At 37.5% G+C, this 19,518-nt stretch overlaps 1 protein-coding gene across 3 annotated transcripts in view; it reads left to right on the top strand.

The window, feature by feature from the left end:
• The first annotated feature begins 1,592 nt into the window (after window positions 1-1,592).
• The window catches only part of LOC135740278 (guanine nucleotide exchange factor VAV3), a 121,059-nt gene continuing 103,133 nt past the window's right edge, over window positions 1,593-19,518 (top strand). For all 3 annotated transcript variants that reach the window (XM_065258490.2, XM_065258489.2, XM_065258488.2), the window contains exons 1-2: window positions 1,593-2,095; window positions 14,516-14,632. In XM_065258490.2, the coding sequence (XP_065114562.1) occupies window positions 1,889-2,095; window positions 14,516-14,632 (324 nt within the window). In that variant the 5' untranslated portion in view covers window positions 1,593-1,888. The remainder of the gene's footprint in view (window positions 2,096-14,515; window positions 14,633-19,518) is intronic.

The following is a 19,518-nucleotide window of genomic DNA, read 5'->3' as shown; positions in this document are numbered from 1 at the left end:
ATCTTAAAATATGAAAATGTAAAAAAAATCTAAAATAAATATAAAAGAGTGACAAATTGTCAACTGTAAATGATTATGCTATCTGGTAAATTATAACAAAATGATTTGAATAAAAGTGTGCCATTCCACTGAATAACACAAGAGTACTTTGAAAGTCAAATAAAAGACTTTACAGTGATCAAATGTTTTACAACCAGGGATCCATGGCCCACTGGAGCATCAAAACAGACCTCCAAGGGGTCTAAACGCACCCCAGCTGTTATTGTGGCTTTATAAAGGTCCATTAGGTATAAATATGTATACATTTGTATCTGCGAGATGCCATTTGGGCCCTGGACTTTCGGTCTCGTGGCCTTAAATTGCGCGTGCTCGCTTAGTCTACGAGTCTGTAGGGTGACTCTGTCATTTTTACGCTTTGAAGTGTGCTCATCCGCGCCTCCTTTGCCACCTTGATGCGGTCTTCTACCATCCCAGAAGTCCTTGCAAAAGAGCAATCAGACCAATCAGACGACGGAAGGGAGGAGTTCACACTGACGGGCAACTTCTCTACCTATTCCCGGCGTGACGCTCGAGTCTGTCCCAAAATACGACTCTGGTGCACCCACGTGGACTCGCATCAAGGGTCCCTAAAGTCTGCACTACATGATGTCATCAAAGTGTGGACTCTGAGAAAATCCACAAGTCCAGAGTGTGCCATTTGGGACAGGGCAATAGACGGTTTTATCGGGCACACGTGCGATAACGCGCACCTGGTCCGAACTTTACTTCCGGTTTCAGTTTTTTAATGCTCTGACTATTGCTAAACTGAACTCTTGAACAAATACCTAGTCGAAAATAAAAATATGTTTTGGTTTCTTAGGTGATCTATGTGTTGTTTATTTTGCTTGTTATATAAATAAACTACTTTAAATGGACTTTGTTGTTATCAATTCTTAGCGGAGTTTACCGGAAGTTACGAGTTGACCGCGAAAGCCGCTTGTTTGTGTTGTTACTGCTGAAACCATCTATATATTTCTGATGTCCTAAACTCGTTTAAGTTCAAAGATGTACTTTTTGAAAGGGTACCACCCCGGCGACAGCTGGGGTACAATTTTCACCAATTAGAGTAAACATTAAAGTAAGATAAAACAACTAAAAATCAAGATATTTCTTAGTGTTAAGGTATTTTACAATGAATATACATCTTTCTAATTATGCCACACACTAGGATATTTTATTAAATAAAAATTATGAGTGGGGGGCTTTAATTGTGGACAATGGGGGTCTTGAAATCCTAAAGGTCTATAAAAATAGACCCTATGTAAAATGTAAACAAAAATGGTGTGTTTCAAGCTAACATGATAAAGTACACCAGTCTACTAACTTCATATCACTAAAAATGATCTTATAATTATTGCAAAAATGGCACAAAATATCTTCTGTATATCCACTTTGATTATGTAATAAAACGAATGCATTTTAACTGTACACAAGTGTTGAAATACATTGGCCACTGTATAATCATTAGCCCTCCGGGTGTTCCGGGTGTCAGCTGCACGCGCCCCCTTTATACGCGCATACTCACGAGCTTGAAGAGCGCGCAATACGCAAAACATATGAAGCAGGAAGAGAGGCAGAGAGAGAGACAGACGGATAGAAATAGAGAGAGAGAGAGAAAGAGAAAGAGGGAGGGGTGAGCAAAAATAAGAGGTGAAAGAGGGATCGAGGAGAGCAGCAGCATTCGGATCAGTCACTTACAGCATCCAGTGATCTGATCGCCAGTTATTCTGCTATGCTCAGCGGACGCGTGGACGCCAATTCCGCTTTGGTGTAACGGACGTCTCGGAAGGGAGTTTGACATACATGCCCATCGGATTTGCCTCAAACATTTGATTGTTTATCACTGGACATGATGGAACATTGGAGACAGTGTGCGCTATGGCTGATCAATTGTAAGGTGCTCCCGGCGAACCATCGGGTGACATGGGAGTCCGCTCAGGTTTTTGACCTGGCGCAGACCCTGCGTGATGGGGTTCTCCTGTGCCAGCTTCTCAACAACCTGAAACCCCAATCTATCAACCTGAGGGAAATCAACCTGAGACCTCAGATGTCACAGGTATGTAATGATGATAGTGATGATAGCCTGCATGAATGCTGTTGATTTGGATTTAGGGGCACAGGCATGAAAGTGAAACTATTCAAAAGTCTTGCTTTAAAATATATTTTAAAAAGAGTATACGCTATATGTAAAAACTAATGGGGAAATGAGTAATGTGCGTCTAGTTATACATCACATAGAGTACTTGTAGTGCCATGTTGATGTTATTGCAATACATGCGGTACCGTTATATTTATATTTCAGTGCTCAATTCTGCCCCCTATCGGTAAATATCAGCAATGCAGAAACCCTGTGAGAGAAACATTTTGATGTGCATCTGCCAAAGGAGGATATGTTTTGACCTCCTCCTGTTTTGTATTTTTAGCATTAATTTATTTTAAAATATTAAATTAGCATTAGCATTTTAATGAAAACTGATCCTTATACAACAAATGGCCTTTTTGATACACCCCATGACATTACAGCTGTGTGTGTTGTCTATAAAGGTATGAAGGTCAGATAAAAAGCTGTCTGAGTTTGGTCTCGTTCCTTGTACCTTGCCAGGATTAGTTTCACCGTCTGCGGAAAGCGTTTTATTGCGGACAGCCTTTGATATATGTCCGTCCGCTCTGTGTTGTTAAACGCCATCTGTTCAAAGCCTGGATGTGATTATGTCCCTCAAACATAAGGTGAAATGAGTACTGACACTGACATTTCATATCACTGACAGTAACCTTTGTACATGGATGCACAGTAACTAGCAAGTGTATAAACACATGCACACACTGTGCAATTAAAGTAAACCTTTATGCATTAAATAAATAAATATCTATATATCTATCCCCCACATATCAGTACACGTTTGGTGTTTCTTGTTGGTTTATGATTTCCAACTGCAGTGAAAGTTCCTCCATTCGGCAAAAACAAAAGTACCCTATGTAAAGAAAAAATGGACCCAAAATGAGCAAATCGTCCATGTAACCACGGAGGTGAAATTTCCATCACTGAGGGCAACGTCTGAATCGGAGCATGAATTATTCATGGCATTTTTGTCGGCTATTTTATCATAGACTCATTATAGCACACGGGACACAGGCACGGTCGTCCCAAGAGACAGGCACAGACAAAAGCAGTGAAGAGACCAAACACAAAGCCGAATCTCTACCTCATCAGAGCAACTCCAGGGGCCCAATGGACCCATTGGGTTTCCCTTCACCCCACCAATAGGTGTATAATTAGAATATAATGCACAATTCCTCCCCCACAAATATTTCGTCCAGGAATGATAGGAACCAGGCCAGGAGGAGGTTGTGTTTGTACGTGTAGAAGGGAGTTACACTATTTAAATCCAGGCCTGTGTGAACTGAAGAACAGAAAGGTTTACATGCATGTTTGAATCATGCGAAAGGTGGAAGTGTAAGATTGAGGAAGCCACAAATGCAAGTGCCTTTCTCACACGAGGGTTTCTTCCGTTTAACGTGCGCGTTTGTGAGGAGTGGAAGGAAATGGCAACAGGTGTTTGGCACGGCATCAAAACTTTATTTAGATATGAACATATGCAAATAGATAAGTCATTTAAATCATAGTTTGAGGCAACGTACATAATCTATCTTTCCCTCTGCAGCCAGTTGTGTATATCAGAATTCAGCAGACAGAAACCGGTAACTGGTAAAATTACCACAGTGTCAGGGTTATGCCGGATAATCACTGTCTCATCTTCAGGTCGGAGGGGGAAACACAAAAGCGGACGCCCACTTGTTTGGCACATACAGTAGTTTCCGAGCAGTGACGTCTGCAGGGGAAATGAGGAAATGGGATGAAGGAAGGAAATGAAACTAAACATGCTCTGAAGACCCTTTACTGCGCAAACCTAAAACTTCAAAAGCTTGCAGTTAGGAGTTTTAGCACTTGACGGATGAGGGATGGATTTGACACTTGCATCATTTTTATATGCCATGTTAAGTTAAAATGCTTATTTTGAAAAAATTAAAACATTTATAATGAATTGTGGTTGCTAGGGTGTTCAAATTTCTGTGGTTGCTAGGGTGTTTTGGCTGGTTGCTACTGTAGATATTTAACTAGCACACAAGCCAGACAAATTGAGATATCATCTTGGTGTGCAAAGAGTGTAGGATAAGTTTTGCACCAGGTTAACCCCAAATGAGTGATAGTAATGGACATTTACTTAAGTTTACATTTCGTTAAGCAGACAGTTTTATCCAAAGCGACTTACAGTGAGGACAACAAAGTTTAATAGTGATTATTTCTTAAGAAAACATCGCTAATAATTAAATTCCCAGAGAAGAGGCAAACATCATGACGTGCATATTAACACAAATTTCATGCACAAATTTATGCAAGGACTGACTCGCAAGTCTAGCCAGACCTCTCTCTCCCTTCCTCTCTCTCTCTCTCTCTCTCTCTCTCTCTCTCTCTCTCTCTCCCTCTGTCTAACATTGACTGACCTTTCTTTCGGTCACCAAGGTAACAGCATCTACTGTAAATGGCTAAGGATCAGAAGACAAAGATGCTCCCCAAAGACATTGTGAATCACACATTTACAGTTCAGATTTTAAATCAAATCTTTGAATAGCACAACACGGATAAAGCGTGAATTACATTAGGATTTTAAATGAAGGCAGACATTTCCACATCCAAGAAAGCTCTTTTGTTTCAAAAAAATCCATGAGTATTAGGTTAGGGAAACCTACCCAGCCTAATTTATGACATTTGGATTATACTGTGAACATTGAAAAAGCATTTACCGTATGTGCTTATGCCCTTCAAGTGTCATTAATGAGGAAATTTAATTGTCCTTCAGGTTTGGTATCTGATTATGGATCTTTTCCAAGGGCCAATTAAAAATAAGTGAAATCCTACTCTGTGTCATCGTGCAAAATTGGAATCTGCTTTTTGATGACGCGCACACATACGACCCTGCAGTGTTCAACCTTTAGCTTAGATCTGACAACTTATATCTAAGATGAACAGAATGAACAGAAACAGCAGCAGTGAAGAATTTCACAAGCATGATAAAAAAACTCAAATATCAAATATCATTATATAAGGTTTACAACTGCAAAAATGAGAATTGGCATTTTGAGTGCACTTAAAGGGACACTCCACTTTTTTTGAAAATATGCTCATTTTCCAGCTCCCCTAGAGTTAAACATTTAATTTTTACAGTTTTGGAATCCATTCAGCCGATCTCCAGGTCTGGCGGTACCACTTTTCAGCATAGCTTAGCATAATCCATTGAATCTGATTAGACCATTAGCATCAGGCTAAAAAATAACTAAAGAGCGTTTCGATATTTTTCTTATTTAAAACTTGACTTTTCTGTAGTTACATCGTGTACTAAGACTGACGTAAAATTAAAAGTTGTGATTTTCTAGGAAGATATTGCTAGTATCCATACTCTTATTCTGGTGTAATAATCAAGGACTTTGCTGATGTAACATGGCTGCAGCAGGCGTAGTGATATTACGCACTGCTCGAAAATAGTCACCTGCTATTGGAAGTAACCAAGGGGACTATTTTTGGGCAGTGCGTAATATCACTACGCCTGCTGCAGCCATGTTTCGGCAGCAAAGTCCTTGATTATTACACCTGAATTCGTCTACCCTCCTTAGAAGCAGGAAATTCACAGGTATACACTCTGTAGCTGTGGTTTCCAAATTGGGTAGGCCTACCTGTACAAAAGTTACAATGGGGCTACTATTAATTAAGGATTAGCTTAACATTCAATCGACGTTTGTGTATTATAGGGGAAAATATAATGTGTACACCATCTAGTATACAAACTACACAATTTAAGCGTCAAAGTAAACTAAATGGTCTATTAAAACGAGCTGATCATACGGTGTGTTTTTTTATGCGGCACAGTGCACACTAATCGGAATATGACATTTGAAGAATCGCGGTTCTTTGATGCCTCATCTGCACCGTGTTTGCCGATGTCTAGAAAAGTATTTTTTAGCACAACGCTATGTCAAACCGACATTCTAGATTGAGAGCGTGACGCTCAATGTGCTTGCTTTAAAAGACTATCTTAGAGTTTTTTTTGACTATCTTACGTTGGAAAATTCATCTGTAAAGAGATTACTCCATTTCGGGGTCGAGGACGAGACAGGGAGAGAAAAACAGAATTCTTTTAACGTAGGGGCAGTTCGCATGTAATGCAAGTTTCATACAGAATTGTGGTTTAAAATCTGTTCGGTTCCAGACAGGCTACCTATTGCGGCATAAGTATTTTACCCAGATGAGTTATGTGAATGCTTTGTTCTGGACAAATTAGCTATTGCGGGATAGGTAGATTTACTTGACATTTTATGAGAATGTCTTAAATTTAGACTTAAAGTGATAAACAAACATTAAACCAGTTTAAACAAGTCAAGAATGTTTTTCAAAATCACATTTTGAAATGCATTTATTCATCATCACAAATGAAACACATGCATTAAATTTCAGGTTCTGCACAATCAAGCAAATGCAGTGTGTCATGCATACAAAAAGCAGCAGTGTGAAAGTTTGCAAATTCTTGTGTATTTTTGTTACATCCTTGTGAAACTTTGTGGTAGCACCTGTGATGTGGCAGTTAACGTCCGGTTTAATGGTGACCATCAGAGAATCTCACAGCTTACTCTGATGGGTTATCTGCCCAGTGTGGTGCCCTGTGTTCACCATACAGTAGATCTACAGTACAAGTTATGGCGTTGCAGTCACCAGCCAGCACGTTATTGTCTTCCTCCTGTTTGTTTACACACCATGAAACAATGCAAGGCCATGTGCCATCCACAGCAAACATCTATACTTATCAAGTGCAGTCAGCTGTTGTACTGGAAATATGCTCATGCAATCGATAGGATGCATGTATCCAAGGCCAACATTGATTATTTGTAGAATTAAAATATTGCTTTGTTCAACTGCTATGAGACAATAAAGAAACTAGCATAGTTGATTCAATATTGTATATAAAGAATTAGTTACAGTGTGTATCTATAGACCATTTTCAGTTCTTTAGTGATTTTCATCTGATGTATGACAACTTGAAACACCTCACTCAGGGGGTCTGTGGTTACCGTACATAAGGCCAACCTCCAAACTACAATTGGTGATAGCATTTATAGTGTTACATAGAGATTTCATCAGACTGATCTTTAGTGGCCTTGGAGAGCATTTTAGGACTTACAGTTCAGATACATGAAGCCCATAAATGTACTGTATCAAACATGCATTTTGGAGAATGATTTAATGCTTGTTGATCCTCTTGGTTATTTTATGCTGAGTTGTTATAGAAGACTGATTTTGTGTCTAGCACATTGCGTGTTTAGCAGTCTTTTCGGTTGAACTGCGGTAAAAAGCTCACAGCTGGTGCTCTCCACGCTTTGCAAATGTGTCTTAAGCCACTGATTTAAAACACACTTCCTTATTCCACTGAATGAGATTTTTTTTTTAAAACCATTACAGTTCAGATGATCCCAGGAACTACAGTACTGTGCAAAAGTCTTAGGCCACCACCACCAGACTTGTTGTTTTAGAAGTTTTATGTCCATCCATATTTCTTTTTCAATCTATTTTATTAAAGGACAAGTTCGGTATTGCCCTTAAAGACCTGTTTTCAGATTGTTTATGATGAAATAGAACGGTTTTGACTGAAATTTGGACATATGATGCTGGCCCGAGAATTTTCGGGTGTTTGTTGTATCACCTCCCACCTCTACAATGACTGCAAATGTGCACTGGAACAATCCTTCCTAAAATGCATTAAACTTTCGTTTACAAAGACGTGAAACTCACCGAGTGTTCAGGGGTGTTCACTGATATGTTCACACAAAAAATCGCTGCAAAAGATGCATTCCAACAGGTTTTATTGTAGCTTTTGTCAAACTCCATTGACTTGTATTACATGTCCTGTGAGGTACGGTATTACTCCGCGCTGGGAACGTTGTTTGTATTCTTGCAATTGGCAAAGGCGGATTATCGCCACCAACTAGGCTGGAGTGTCTATTATTCAAGCTTTCAGCGGAAGAATATACGGGTGTGAGGCGTTTGGAAAAATAGGTCCACAAGTTTACAACGATTGGTAAAACACCTGTTGGAAAGCATCTTTTGCAGCGATTTTTGTGTGAGCATATCAGTGAACACCCCTGACCACTCGGTGAGTTTCACATCTTTGTAAACGAAAGTTTAATGCATTTTATGAAGGATTGTCCCAGTGCACCTATATAGCCATTATAGAGATGGAGGGTAATGCAACAAACACCCGAAAATTCTCGGGCCAGCATCATATGTCCAAATTAAAACCGTTCTATTTCATCATAAACAATCTGAAAACAGGGCTTTAAGTGTAAAATACCGAACTTGTCCTTTAAGATACCAACAGAAAATACAGGAAATAAAAATGTTCAGGACTTCTTTAGGCATCGTCTGTGTTTAGTGTGATCGCTATTGGCACTAAACACATCTTGAGCGTTTTGGAGCAGAATAAGGTAAAAATAATTTTTTTTTTAAATTAGAAATTAGGATTTAATTTTATTTAGGTTTAAGAGATCGTGCAGTTTCCTGCTATTTTTCAAGTGGAAGGGGAGTTTACCCTAAAAAGTTGACACATCAGTTTACATTTTTATACAGTTTTAATACTATATACACATTTCTTGTATTTTCTGGTTGTATTCTATTAAAGAGACTGAAAAACAATTATATATGATCACTGTAACATTGCAAAAACAACAAATCTAATTCTGGCATGGTGGCCTTAAGGGGATCGCACACCGGCCGCGCCGCTCAGCGCCGCGCCGTTCTAAATAAACTGAACACATTGTTTTCTATGAGTGTACGCACACCGGCGCAGCCAGGTGGCGCCTGTCCGCGCCGCCCAGCTGTGACTCAGGAAGTTGCTTAAAATCCCTGTCGTGACACACAGCGCCACTCACATAGTTTAACATTAAATAACATCAGATTTGTCCCAAATCATAAACGATTAACATTGGCTGCTAACGTATATTTTGCATTTTAAAGTAGACGCTATCTGACGAAGCTTGTGCTATTTAATGTGCACTTCCGGGTTTACAATACCTCCGAGTTCTGCTAGGCGCGACGCGGCGCTGCGCGGGGCTGAGCTGCGCGGCCGGTGTGCGATCCCCTTAAGACTTGCACAGTACTGTATATCTCCAAGACTTGCAGAATCAGTTTTGAGGAGTCATTTTAGTCTTAAGTTTTCGTTTTGAAAGCCTTCGTGATCTGATTTTTCATGAAAGCTCTTTGAGCCGCCCCGCGTCAAATGCATGATTTTAAAGCAAATGCATGATTTTAAAGGTTTTATTGCATTTTTTATGCACTTTAGTTGAAGAAAAATGTTTCCCTGTGTCTGATGCTTAAAATTGAATAGCATGTTTTTGCTGCCATGTAAAACTGTAATTGGCTAGGCTGTTTACATAAACCTACAAGTATGACTAGTCTTGAAATACTTGAGACCGGTCTCAAGACCATTTTTGGTTGTCTTGGTCTCAGATTTAGTGGTCTCAAGATTTTATTTCCAGACCGGTCAAGACTACAACTCCGGGGATTGAACTAAATTGCTGGTGCATTGTCTGATTTATGTGTTAACATAATTTATGTGATTGGATAAAAAAATTCTGGCTTTAAAAGCAATCATTGACTTATTATTTGATTTCTTGTGCCGGTGAGAGATAGATGGGGGATAATTAAAAAAGAAGTCAAGGCCCACGATATCCAAGATGTAATTCCATCCATTTTTTAAGGTCTTGTCTCGGTCTCGACTGTCTTTGTTCTTGTCTTGGTTTCACATCCTCTGGTCTTGGTCTCAATTTAAGTGGTCTCGACTACAACACTAAGTATAACTTGATATGGCATTATAGAAACCAAGTTGCTTAATATTGTGTGTAGGTATTTGTGTGTGAAAGTGACTCAGACTTTAACATGCTCTTGGTTGAGATTTCACATTGAAGCCTTCGTATAATAGGCAAACTGATAAAATTGGTCAAAAAATTATCCCAGGCTGTCACTGGGGCAGAACATAAAAGTCCTAATATGGTTTAGGTACAGATATATATGCATGTGGTACCAATATGTACCTTTGAGGTGCTAATATGCACCATTTAAGTGCAAATGTGTACCTTTGAAAGGGCACTATTGGCATCTAAAATTATTTTTTGTCCATTTCTTCTGACATTGTAGAAAAGACATCTTTGCAAGAGTCTGAAGCAAATTAGCATAAAACTATCAGCGCAGTAGGGGTTTAACAGCATAAATCAGAAATAGTTTTTGGCTGAGCAGTGTTTTTCTCCAATAAACCCTAATGCATCTAAAATGACGGTGTTGCAGAAAGCAACACTGCTGCATTTAACAGCCACATCAAACGAACATTGCCCTGTGTCTAAATCTCTCTCTTTTCCTCTGTTTCTATCTAGCTTTCTTTCGACCCATCGGGACTTCTCGAGGAAAGATGTGCCTTTCCGATAATGTGTTTAAACCAAACAAGTGTAAACAGTCGAGCAGATTTGCTGCCTGAACATTTTCTCATCTAATCGGTGCATAAGTGTGGCCCTAGGCCTGTAATGAAGTCATCTGTCGGGGGGAGGACGGGAACCGAGAGGCAATGTGTAGTTTTTGATCTGCACATTTTTAGCAGTTAAGGGTTATTGGTTTAAATGCATAAAATGCTCATTAAACACCAAAAAGCTGAGTCTGGGGCGTCCTTGCTATCTTTAACGGTGCAGTTGCGAATAATTATACAACCCAAGACAGTTCTCAAGAAATCGAAGGTGCAGCTGCAGTGCAAAGCATTGTCTGTCTCATATTCACTTCCTTTTGTTGCTTAAGATAGAAACATGGCTTTACAACAGACGTGAAGCTCATTGTCTAACAAGAGAGTTTGACACGCAACGTATGACCGCCGACAGATGCGCGGTGCTAATATAACTATTTAAAAGGACACGTTTCTGTAAACATGCTCGGCAAAAAGGGGAAAGTTGCAGATCTGTAGACCATAACAGGACATCCATTAAGATTATTTTCGCTGTTTTATTTTGTGAAAGATGAAGAGAGAGTAAGAGAGAACAAATTACTGAGCTGTTGAGGAAAATTTCCTCCGTCTTCAGTCACTAAGCAACACTTCACATGCTGTGAAAGGAAATTACAGATAATAACTTTGACAAAACTTTGTTTCAAAGGAAATCTGAAATATGCCCACACGTTTTCATGACTGTGCGTGTTGACATTTTCAATAGCAGTACTGAACAAATTCAATAATATATCCCTTCATGGAAAAGGAAAACTTAATTAAAAACAATATATCATATGTTAAGAAGTATTATCTATGTTACCTAATGCTTTAACTAATGTTAACAAATGCAGCCTTATTGTAACGTGTGTGTGATTTTTGGATTGTTTAGTGTAGGCCACAGCCTACATTTATTTCCTATACAACAACTTTACCAACACAATGCAAATCGTTTTTTACAATCATTATATTGCATAACTGATTGAATACAATGACTCTAATACAAATATATACTGGACCACAAAACCAGTCACAAATCGCACGTGTAAATTTGAAGAGTGTGGTTCCAAAACTATACCAAGAAACTGACAAGATGAAAACCACTTTTTTCTGTTACAAACTTTCACATAGCATCTTTAGGTTATAATAAAATTTCAAATTCAAATCTATAATTTGATTTTCAAAGATTTATTATGAATTTTTTTTGCAAAATGCAATGAATCCATTAATTATTTTCTATAAAATGCTTTTAGTTGACTAGTGGAATACATTGATTAAAAAAATAAACATTAATGCACTGTAAAAAGTAAAACATGGCTGTTTTTCGTTTGATGTAATTTTTTTCATTCCAATAGCCTAAGCTTATTAGATTGTTAAGTAAAATTAAATTTTGTAATTTGTATGTGTCTTTCAATCTATTTTATTAGATTGATACAATATAAATTATAACATAACAATTGAAATTCAAATTATAAATTTGATCAAACGACTTTATTAGATTGATAGAATATAAATTATAACATAACAATGAAATTCAAATTATAAATTCGATCAAACGACTTTTATTAGATTGATAGAATATAAATTATAACATAACAATGAAATTCAAATTATACATTCGATCAAACGGCTTTTATTAGATTGATACAATATAAATTAAAACATAACAATGAAATTCAAATTATACATTTGATCAAACTACTTTTATTAGATTGATACAATATAATTTATAACATAACAATGTAATTCAAATTATACATTCGATCAAACTGCTTTTATTAGATTAAGCACGGTTTGCGCATGCGCAGATGAAAACTCGAGAGAGTTCTTCAGGGAGAGACCGAAAGCAGTTGACGGTTATCTGCTGAACAACGCGAACAGGACCCGTTTTTCAGGTAAGGGGGAATTAACCAAAATTGCACGTCTGCGTTATCCTTTCCCTTTATTTCAGTACTCACACTATAATTTTTATAAGGTAGTTCAGTTTTTATAAGGTGACTGTCACCGTTTTACCTATAGCCAGGTTTACAGGCTAGCGTGACCTAGCATTATGTCATAGGGATAATATTAACGTTATATAGACTGATATTATGAAAGGAAAAAATATTTTCTCGCTCTGAATGTTGTAAAAAAGTTGTTTTCATGATTAAGGCTTGAGTATATTGCATTTCTCTGCCGACAATTAACGTTAAATGAATCACCTCAATATGTGACGTGTACTGTAATGTTACACTGATTTTGCCGCTCGGAGTTTAGGCTAAATGCTCCGGGCGCTCAATGCCGATATGAACGTGGATTTTATATGCTTTATGTTTTATATTTGCGAAGGCTGAAATGAATGTGAGGGTGGTGTACTCATTTATTTACTCATGAGGGTTATTTATTGTCTCGCCAGGATATGCCAAGTGATGAAGAATTGGAGCAAAAGTCCTCAGTAACATGCCCTCAACCGCAGCTGCTGTATCAATGTTATTTGGACTGACATACCCATGGTTTCTTATTTGTTCTTATTTGATATATTCACATTTATGCTATATATGAAATTGAACTTGAAATGAACTGATTACTTGAACTGTCTCAGAATGCTGTATTTGTAAAACGTTTGTTTTGCCAAAAAAGTCTGTAAAAACAGTGATTTTTTGGGATTTAATAAATATTTAAAAGAACGTTTGATCTGACTCATTTAAACATGTATTTATATATTGAGATAATTTAAAAATTTTAGATTATGTCAATTGTGAAGCCTTTTATATTGGAATGAATACATATTTCAGATTGAAGGAAACTGAATTTAGATCAAGTCTTTTAAAAATCTTTTTTTTAATTTAAGCCAATTTAAATTTTTGATTTACCCCAAATTCAGAAAAGAGTTTGCATGAAATGCAAAAAATTAGTTTGAACTGAATGGTTTCTAAACATTAGATCAATGTAAAATCTTTATTGTGAATGGTTACTTCAATTTTATTAGGTTAATCCAATGTTTCACTTTTTACAGTGTGGCATTAATCAAAACACTTACTTTGTCATATTAAGAACACTGTCATCCTTGGGATGTCGTCACTGAACCTTTTTGACAGCGGTCGATTTTTGTTGACTTTGAGTAAAATAATGGAAAGTTTTTCATACGGTAAGATCCCCTGGGGTCAATGTGTTAGCATGACAGAAGCTTGATGCTGTCGGGAGAACAAGCAACAGCCGGCATTTTTCCTTCACCTGAGTGGCTTACGTTTCTTCCCCACCACAGAAAACCACCACAGGTTTATCACATCCATCAAAGTATTATTTTGTTTTTGTTTGTTTGTTGATCCTGAAGTACAAAGCAGATGAGGAAAACTAGGATTCAGTGTGTATTCAACGCACCGCCATTATTGTTCACATTGCATTGAATGGTGCGCTGTGATTGGTTGAGTTGATTTATTGCATTCTGCAGAGAAGGAGGAGTGGCGTTTGTCGCAGTTTGGAAAAAAAGGGAAAAATATAACAGAATAACATGGCAGATATCGGATTTTGCATAAAATTAAGAATTTACTTTTTAATACTGACCTGATACAATGATTTTGGTTGTAACTAATAAAAAAAAGTGTTTATCGCATTTTGGAACTAAAACAATACATTGTATGGGTCAAAATTATCAATTTTTATGCAAAAAATCATTTGGATATTATTTAAAGATCATTTTTCACAAAGATATTTTGTACATTCCCTACTGTAAATATATATAAAAAATTATTTATCATTACTGGACAACTTTAGAGGTGATTTTCTCAATATCTTAAATTTTTTTGCACTCTCATATTCCAGATTTTCTACCGTGAGATTATTTCCAATAGTATTACAATTAATAATATTTCTAGATTATATTTATAAAGTACGATACTATGATTAAAACATATATGTCTCTTCTTTCTACCCAGTTTCTCTGCCTAAAGAACATCAGGACGTTTTTACATGCCTGCTCAGAGATCTTCGGCATGAAGAAAAGTGAACTGTTTGAGGCCTTTGATTTGTTTGACGTTCGAGATTTCGGAAAGGTAAGATAGTGTTTCATTTTCTTTTCTTGCTAGAAACAGATTGTGATAAAGTAAAACGTGTGTTTCTTCAACTTTGTTCACTGTCTCCCAAGGGTTGATTTAAATATAATTTAATATTATTTCATCTTTTGAAAACACAAGGTGCTAGTTATGAAATTATCTCTAGGAAGAGAAAGTCTGCTATCTTGTTCAAATGAAGCTTAATGCTTAAAACGTAATTTCCAGCACTGTCATTGCCATCACTGAATGCTAATAAACACAATACACAACCTGTTGTGTGATGTGATGGAAAGTTCATTGTTAAAAGGCTCATTTAAAAAGTCAACCCTTCTAAGCTAGCTGATATTTCTTGTGGCGTCGTGTCTCAGTCGGTTGAATTCTGAGATGATGAGTTTTTTTGTGGTCTGTCTGCTGCAATAAAGTATCAGCGTCTGCGTCTCATCCTGTTGGTAATTTAATTTAATTTAATTTAATTAATTCAGTGTGTTTATAATAGATCAGTGATGGGCGACAGGGGGTGCGGCCGGCCTCTGTGAGGGTGTGGTACGATTGTCTTTGTGTTTTGTGTACTTCCTTGCTTAGAGCTTTGGACTTATTGCATGCATTTCTTGAAAGTGAAGTCGTATGTTTTGAATTTAGAGGTTAGTGTCATTTTTAAGCATATGGACCCAAGCAGATGTTTTGCCCCAGGACTGCCTGATACCACACTGATCAATATTGTCAGGAACACTTAAAGCCCAACGGCGCCTGATGCAAACTCAGCGACCTGTCAGATGTTTCTCACCAGACTGTAAATGTCAGATGTCCTTTAATAATCCTTCTTAAGGAGATAAACATGTAAACGGCAAGCCATCGAATTGGTTTTAAGACTTTTTCAAATGATGTTGGGACTGTATTTGGCAGAGTACAAAATATTGTGAATTAAAAAAGTATGCATATTATAAATTTTACATTTACATAGGCTATAACATAAACACTTGCACTGAACTGTGTTTAGTGACTTATTAATAATGCATATACATTTACATTTATGCATTCGGCAGATGCTTTTGTCCAAAGCGATTTACGGTACATTACAAGACATACATTTTTTTATCAGTACTGTATGTGTGTTCCCTGGGTTCGATAAACCTGTGACCATTTGTGTTGTATACCACTGAGCTACAGTATACTGAAGCACAATGTAAATATTAATTATAATGTTTAAAGGAAAAACACTTAAAATTCTGTAATCTGGATCTGATATCTTCTCAAAGAAGTTGATTCCTCTTGACACAGTACATAATATTTGCTTGCCACATGTTGCTTTGAAAACTATATAAAAGTTATTTTTATTCCTTTGTGTGGTGGTTTTGTGATGTTAGCCAGCTAGTACACCAACCAAAAATCCTAGTATTATAAAATGTTGTTTTTGAAATAAAGTTGCATTTTTTTTCTAGATTTATGTAGTATGTTGCATTATACAGTAGCTCTACGGAAAAGAAAGATGCATTTGCTCGATTTCGCTACATCCTCATACCAGATTTTTTAATGTCATCACTATAGTAATATAGCTATAACTAGAAACTACATTAGATATTTCTTTATATATAATTTAACTCCAACTAATTTTTTATATGCATGCAATAGCAGAATTCAAAGTGAAGCTGTATTGCACAGCCCTTCAAATGCATTATAAATGCGACCCCTGTTTTGTTCAGACTCGATGCAGAGCGCTAATGGAGCGGATGAATCGACCTGCCAATTGAACTGTCACTCAACTGTGGTCCTACACCCCCGTCTGTACATGTGGCATAAATAGTCGTGGCTTTAGTGTTAAACTAAACGCCCGTCCTGGATGTGTTTTGCAAAGTTCATTGCAAGTGTGTCTTTAGCGGCAGTAATATATTTTTTATGTGTGCATGAGTATACAGAGCTCTTAACCCCTCTCTTAAATGATCTGCTTTTTACAAACTGTTTGCATGAATGGGATACATATGGAGCTCATGTCACATCATCTTGTACCCGAAACACACTTTTTTTCTCATAAAGTTTGCATGTACAGGAATAATTGAAGTATTCACATATACACAGTACGTAACTTGGTCCTCTGTGAAACGCTTAGGGAGGACATCACCAATTTTTTCCACATGGCTGAAAAAACATCTGTCTTTTTCATCTGACACTCGCTTTGGGCAACACTTGTTTTATCACAAGGGAAGCACGAATGTTTTCAAAGTTATTTTAATGGAAAGTTTGGGAAATATACATGCAATTCAGTGCAGTATTGGAAGTTTTAAAATTGGGAAATCTATTTAGTAAATGCATACACTTTAAATACACTATAACTGTTTATATTGAATTCAAATGACCACTTGAGTTTCAGTTTAGGACATATTTTAAGGTTTTCGTCTGTGTTTCTTTGTGTAGTGATGTGGGGGTTGCTTTGTGTGATTACATGAGCTCTGATTGGCTGCTTGATCATTAATGAATTTCTTTTCAGTAATAGGCTTTGAGCCGCAGGCCCACAAGCTTGACTGATGTGTCTTTCACCGTTTATAGCCAGAGTGACAGATCAACTAAATCAATCCATTTATACACATCCTGGTTTCTCATTTTATTCATCCATCTGTCCCCCTACTTCCTGTCTCATCCTTTCATCTGATACTGATTCCCTTTATTCTACTGGGAATATGGATGTGTGGTGAGTGAAGCATCATTTAGCAGGTGTGCTTCATCCAAGCAACTCGCAGGTGCATTCCCCTAAAGCATCATGGCTAGTTGCTTTTTACACGGCACAATGCTGATAGTAATTTGAAGTAATTCTCTACCTCCTGGGACATGCTTATCTAGATTAAAGATTAATTACTATTTTATTTTCAATGTGTGCCAGGGATCCAGACTGCCCCCAAATGGTGGCATTTTGCTCCTAAAATTTGTGAGTGTGCCACTGAATTTTACATCCAGTCGCACATGTGCAAGAAGTAAATTTGACCTTTTTTCCAAAAGTGCACAATAAAATGTGACACTGAATTTGAAACAGCACATTGCACTTTCTGCATCTATCATTAAAGTATTTATTAGTAATACAGTGGAAATTAGTACAAATGTGAATATTTGGTTAGCATGTTGATTTACGGTGTGTGCCCCTAAATTTTCTGGTTGCGCCCCTAACATTTTCAGTTGGGGGCCACTGTGCTCCTAGTGAAAAAAGTTAGTCTGGAGCCCTGCGTGCACTTAATCTTTGTTCAGCGTGTTGTGAATGTGTTAGCATTTAGCCTAGCCCCATTCATTCCTTACGATCCAAACAGAAATTAATTTACCCATTCACTCACTCATTCATACGCCGATGGCGGTGTCAGCGATGCAAGGCACCATCCAGCTCATCGTGAGGAGCTGGGATTAGGTGTCTTGCTCAGGGACACTTGGTCAGTTGGAGCCGGGGATGGAACCACCAACCTTTTGGTTTGTAGACAACCTACATGAACCACTAAGCCATTGCCGCCCGCCCGCAAATTAGTAGTGTACAAAGAAAATATGAATCACAAGCCACTATGAATTGGTGGCTTGTGATGGTTAATGATGATTTGATGATGGGCTGGTTAAGTTGCTTTTCACACACCAAAAAAAGTCTGGTCGACCATTGAGGTCTTTATGATGAAGCTGATTGGCCGAAAAACACTTGCCGCACAAGTTAGACTAAAGGCCTGGTGGCTATGCCAATGCACTAGCGTTCAAAATTTGTCATTTAAATTTACACTACTTGAGACTCAATGTTTCATGGGTCCTAACTGAAACTCAAGTCAGTGACACCATACTGAGAATGCATTACTGTGAAATTGCTCACTGTGCCTTATCTCCCATATCCCATGATTCCATTGACATCATATAAAGCAGTCGTATGACTGGATTGCATCATAAATCATTGCTTCACTTCTGTTTTGAATCACATGCATGATTTGACAAATCAATAAAATTAAGTCCAGAAGTGAAATGTTTGAGGAACACATGAAGCGTGCATTTTTGGTGCAGCATTTTTTTTGAGTTGGAAGTAGTGCATGGTCACAAAGGTGAAGATGTATCTAATGTTACTTTTTATATTATTAGTGATGTGAGTTTGTGCCTCTGGAGGATAAAGAGCAAGACTAGAAGACCAAAGTTCAGACTTATTTATCCAGACCATCTGACGTCACTGTGTTTTGTCGCCGCCATTTTTTTGCCCGGTCACAGCTGGTCGCCCTGCTTTAGTCTATGGTCACAGCAGCCACAACTACCAGAGGAAGATCAATAAAACACTCCCAGGAGGTTCACAACAAGATTATAATATACCCGAGATATGTTGTGCTGTTGGCTGTAGATAAAAAGATGTGATTTACTGTTAACTGTGGGGTGCAGAGTTGTTATCGTAATGGGGTACAGAGTGCTACAGAGGGGGATTGTTCTTGCGCGTAGGTAAATTAAAGCCAAAAATGTTCACCAAGTTGTCTACTCTATGTATAATGATAGATATATTATATTCTATTTTTGAGACCATTTTAATTTCTGGAAATATGGAAGTGCTGGTATTTTAAATACAGAATATGACAAATAATGCAGAATTCCCAAATAATCGTCATTTTGTTGATTTTGCGCCATTCCACGATTGCAAACAAATGGAGGGACTGGCTGGCAGCCGACTAACTCCTAAATATATACAATCAGCATTTGTCTCTGGTAAGCCCTAAATTAAACTAATAAATGTGATCTTTAGAACATTAGATGTGCTGTGTTAGCTGCCATGACGAACACAAATATGGCGGTGAGGATGGCGGAAGAGACGTCTGAATATACTGATGCATTGAAGGCCACTGAGCAGAGATAGATGCCATCTGTCCTTCTATTGGATTTCCATAGTTAAATATATTGCT

The sequence above is a fragment of the Paramisgurnus dabryanus genome, chromosome 22, assembly GCF_030506205.2.
Source record: "Paramisgurnus dabryanus chromosome 22, PD_genome_1.1, whole genome shotgun sequence".
NCBI classification, from domain to species: domain Eukaryota; kingdom Metazoa; phylum Chordata; class Actinopteri; order Cypriniformes; family Cobitidae; genus Paramisgurnus; species Paramisgurnus dabryanus.
The sequence above is the reverse complement of the archived record's forward strand: the minus strand, read 5'-3'. Positions and strand labels throughout refer to the sequence as shown.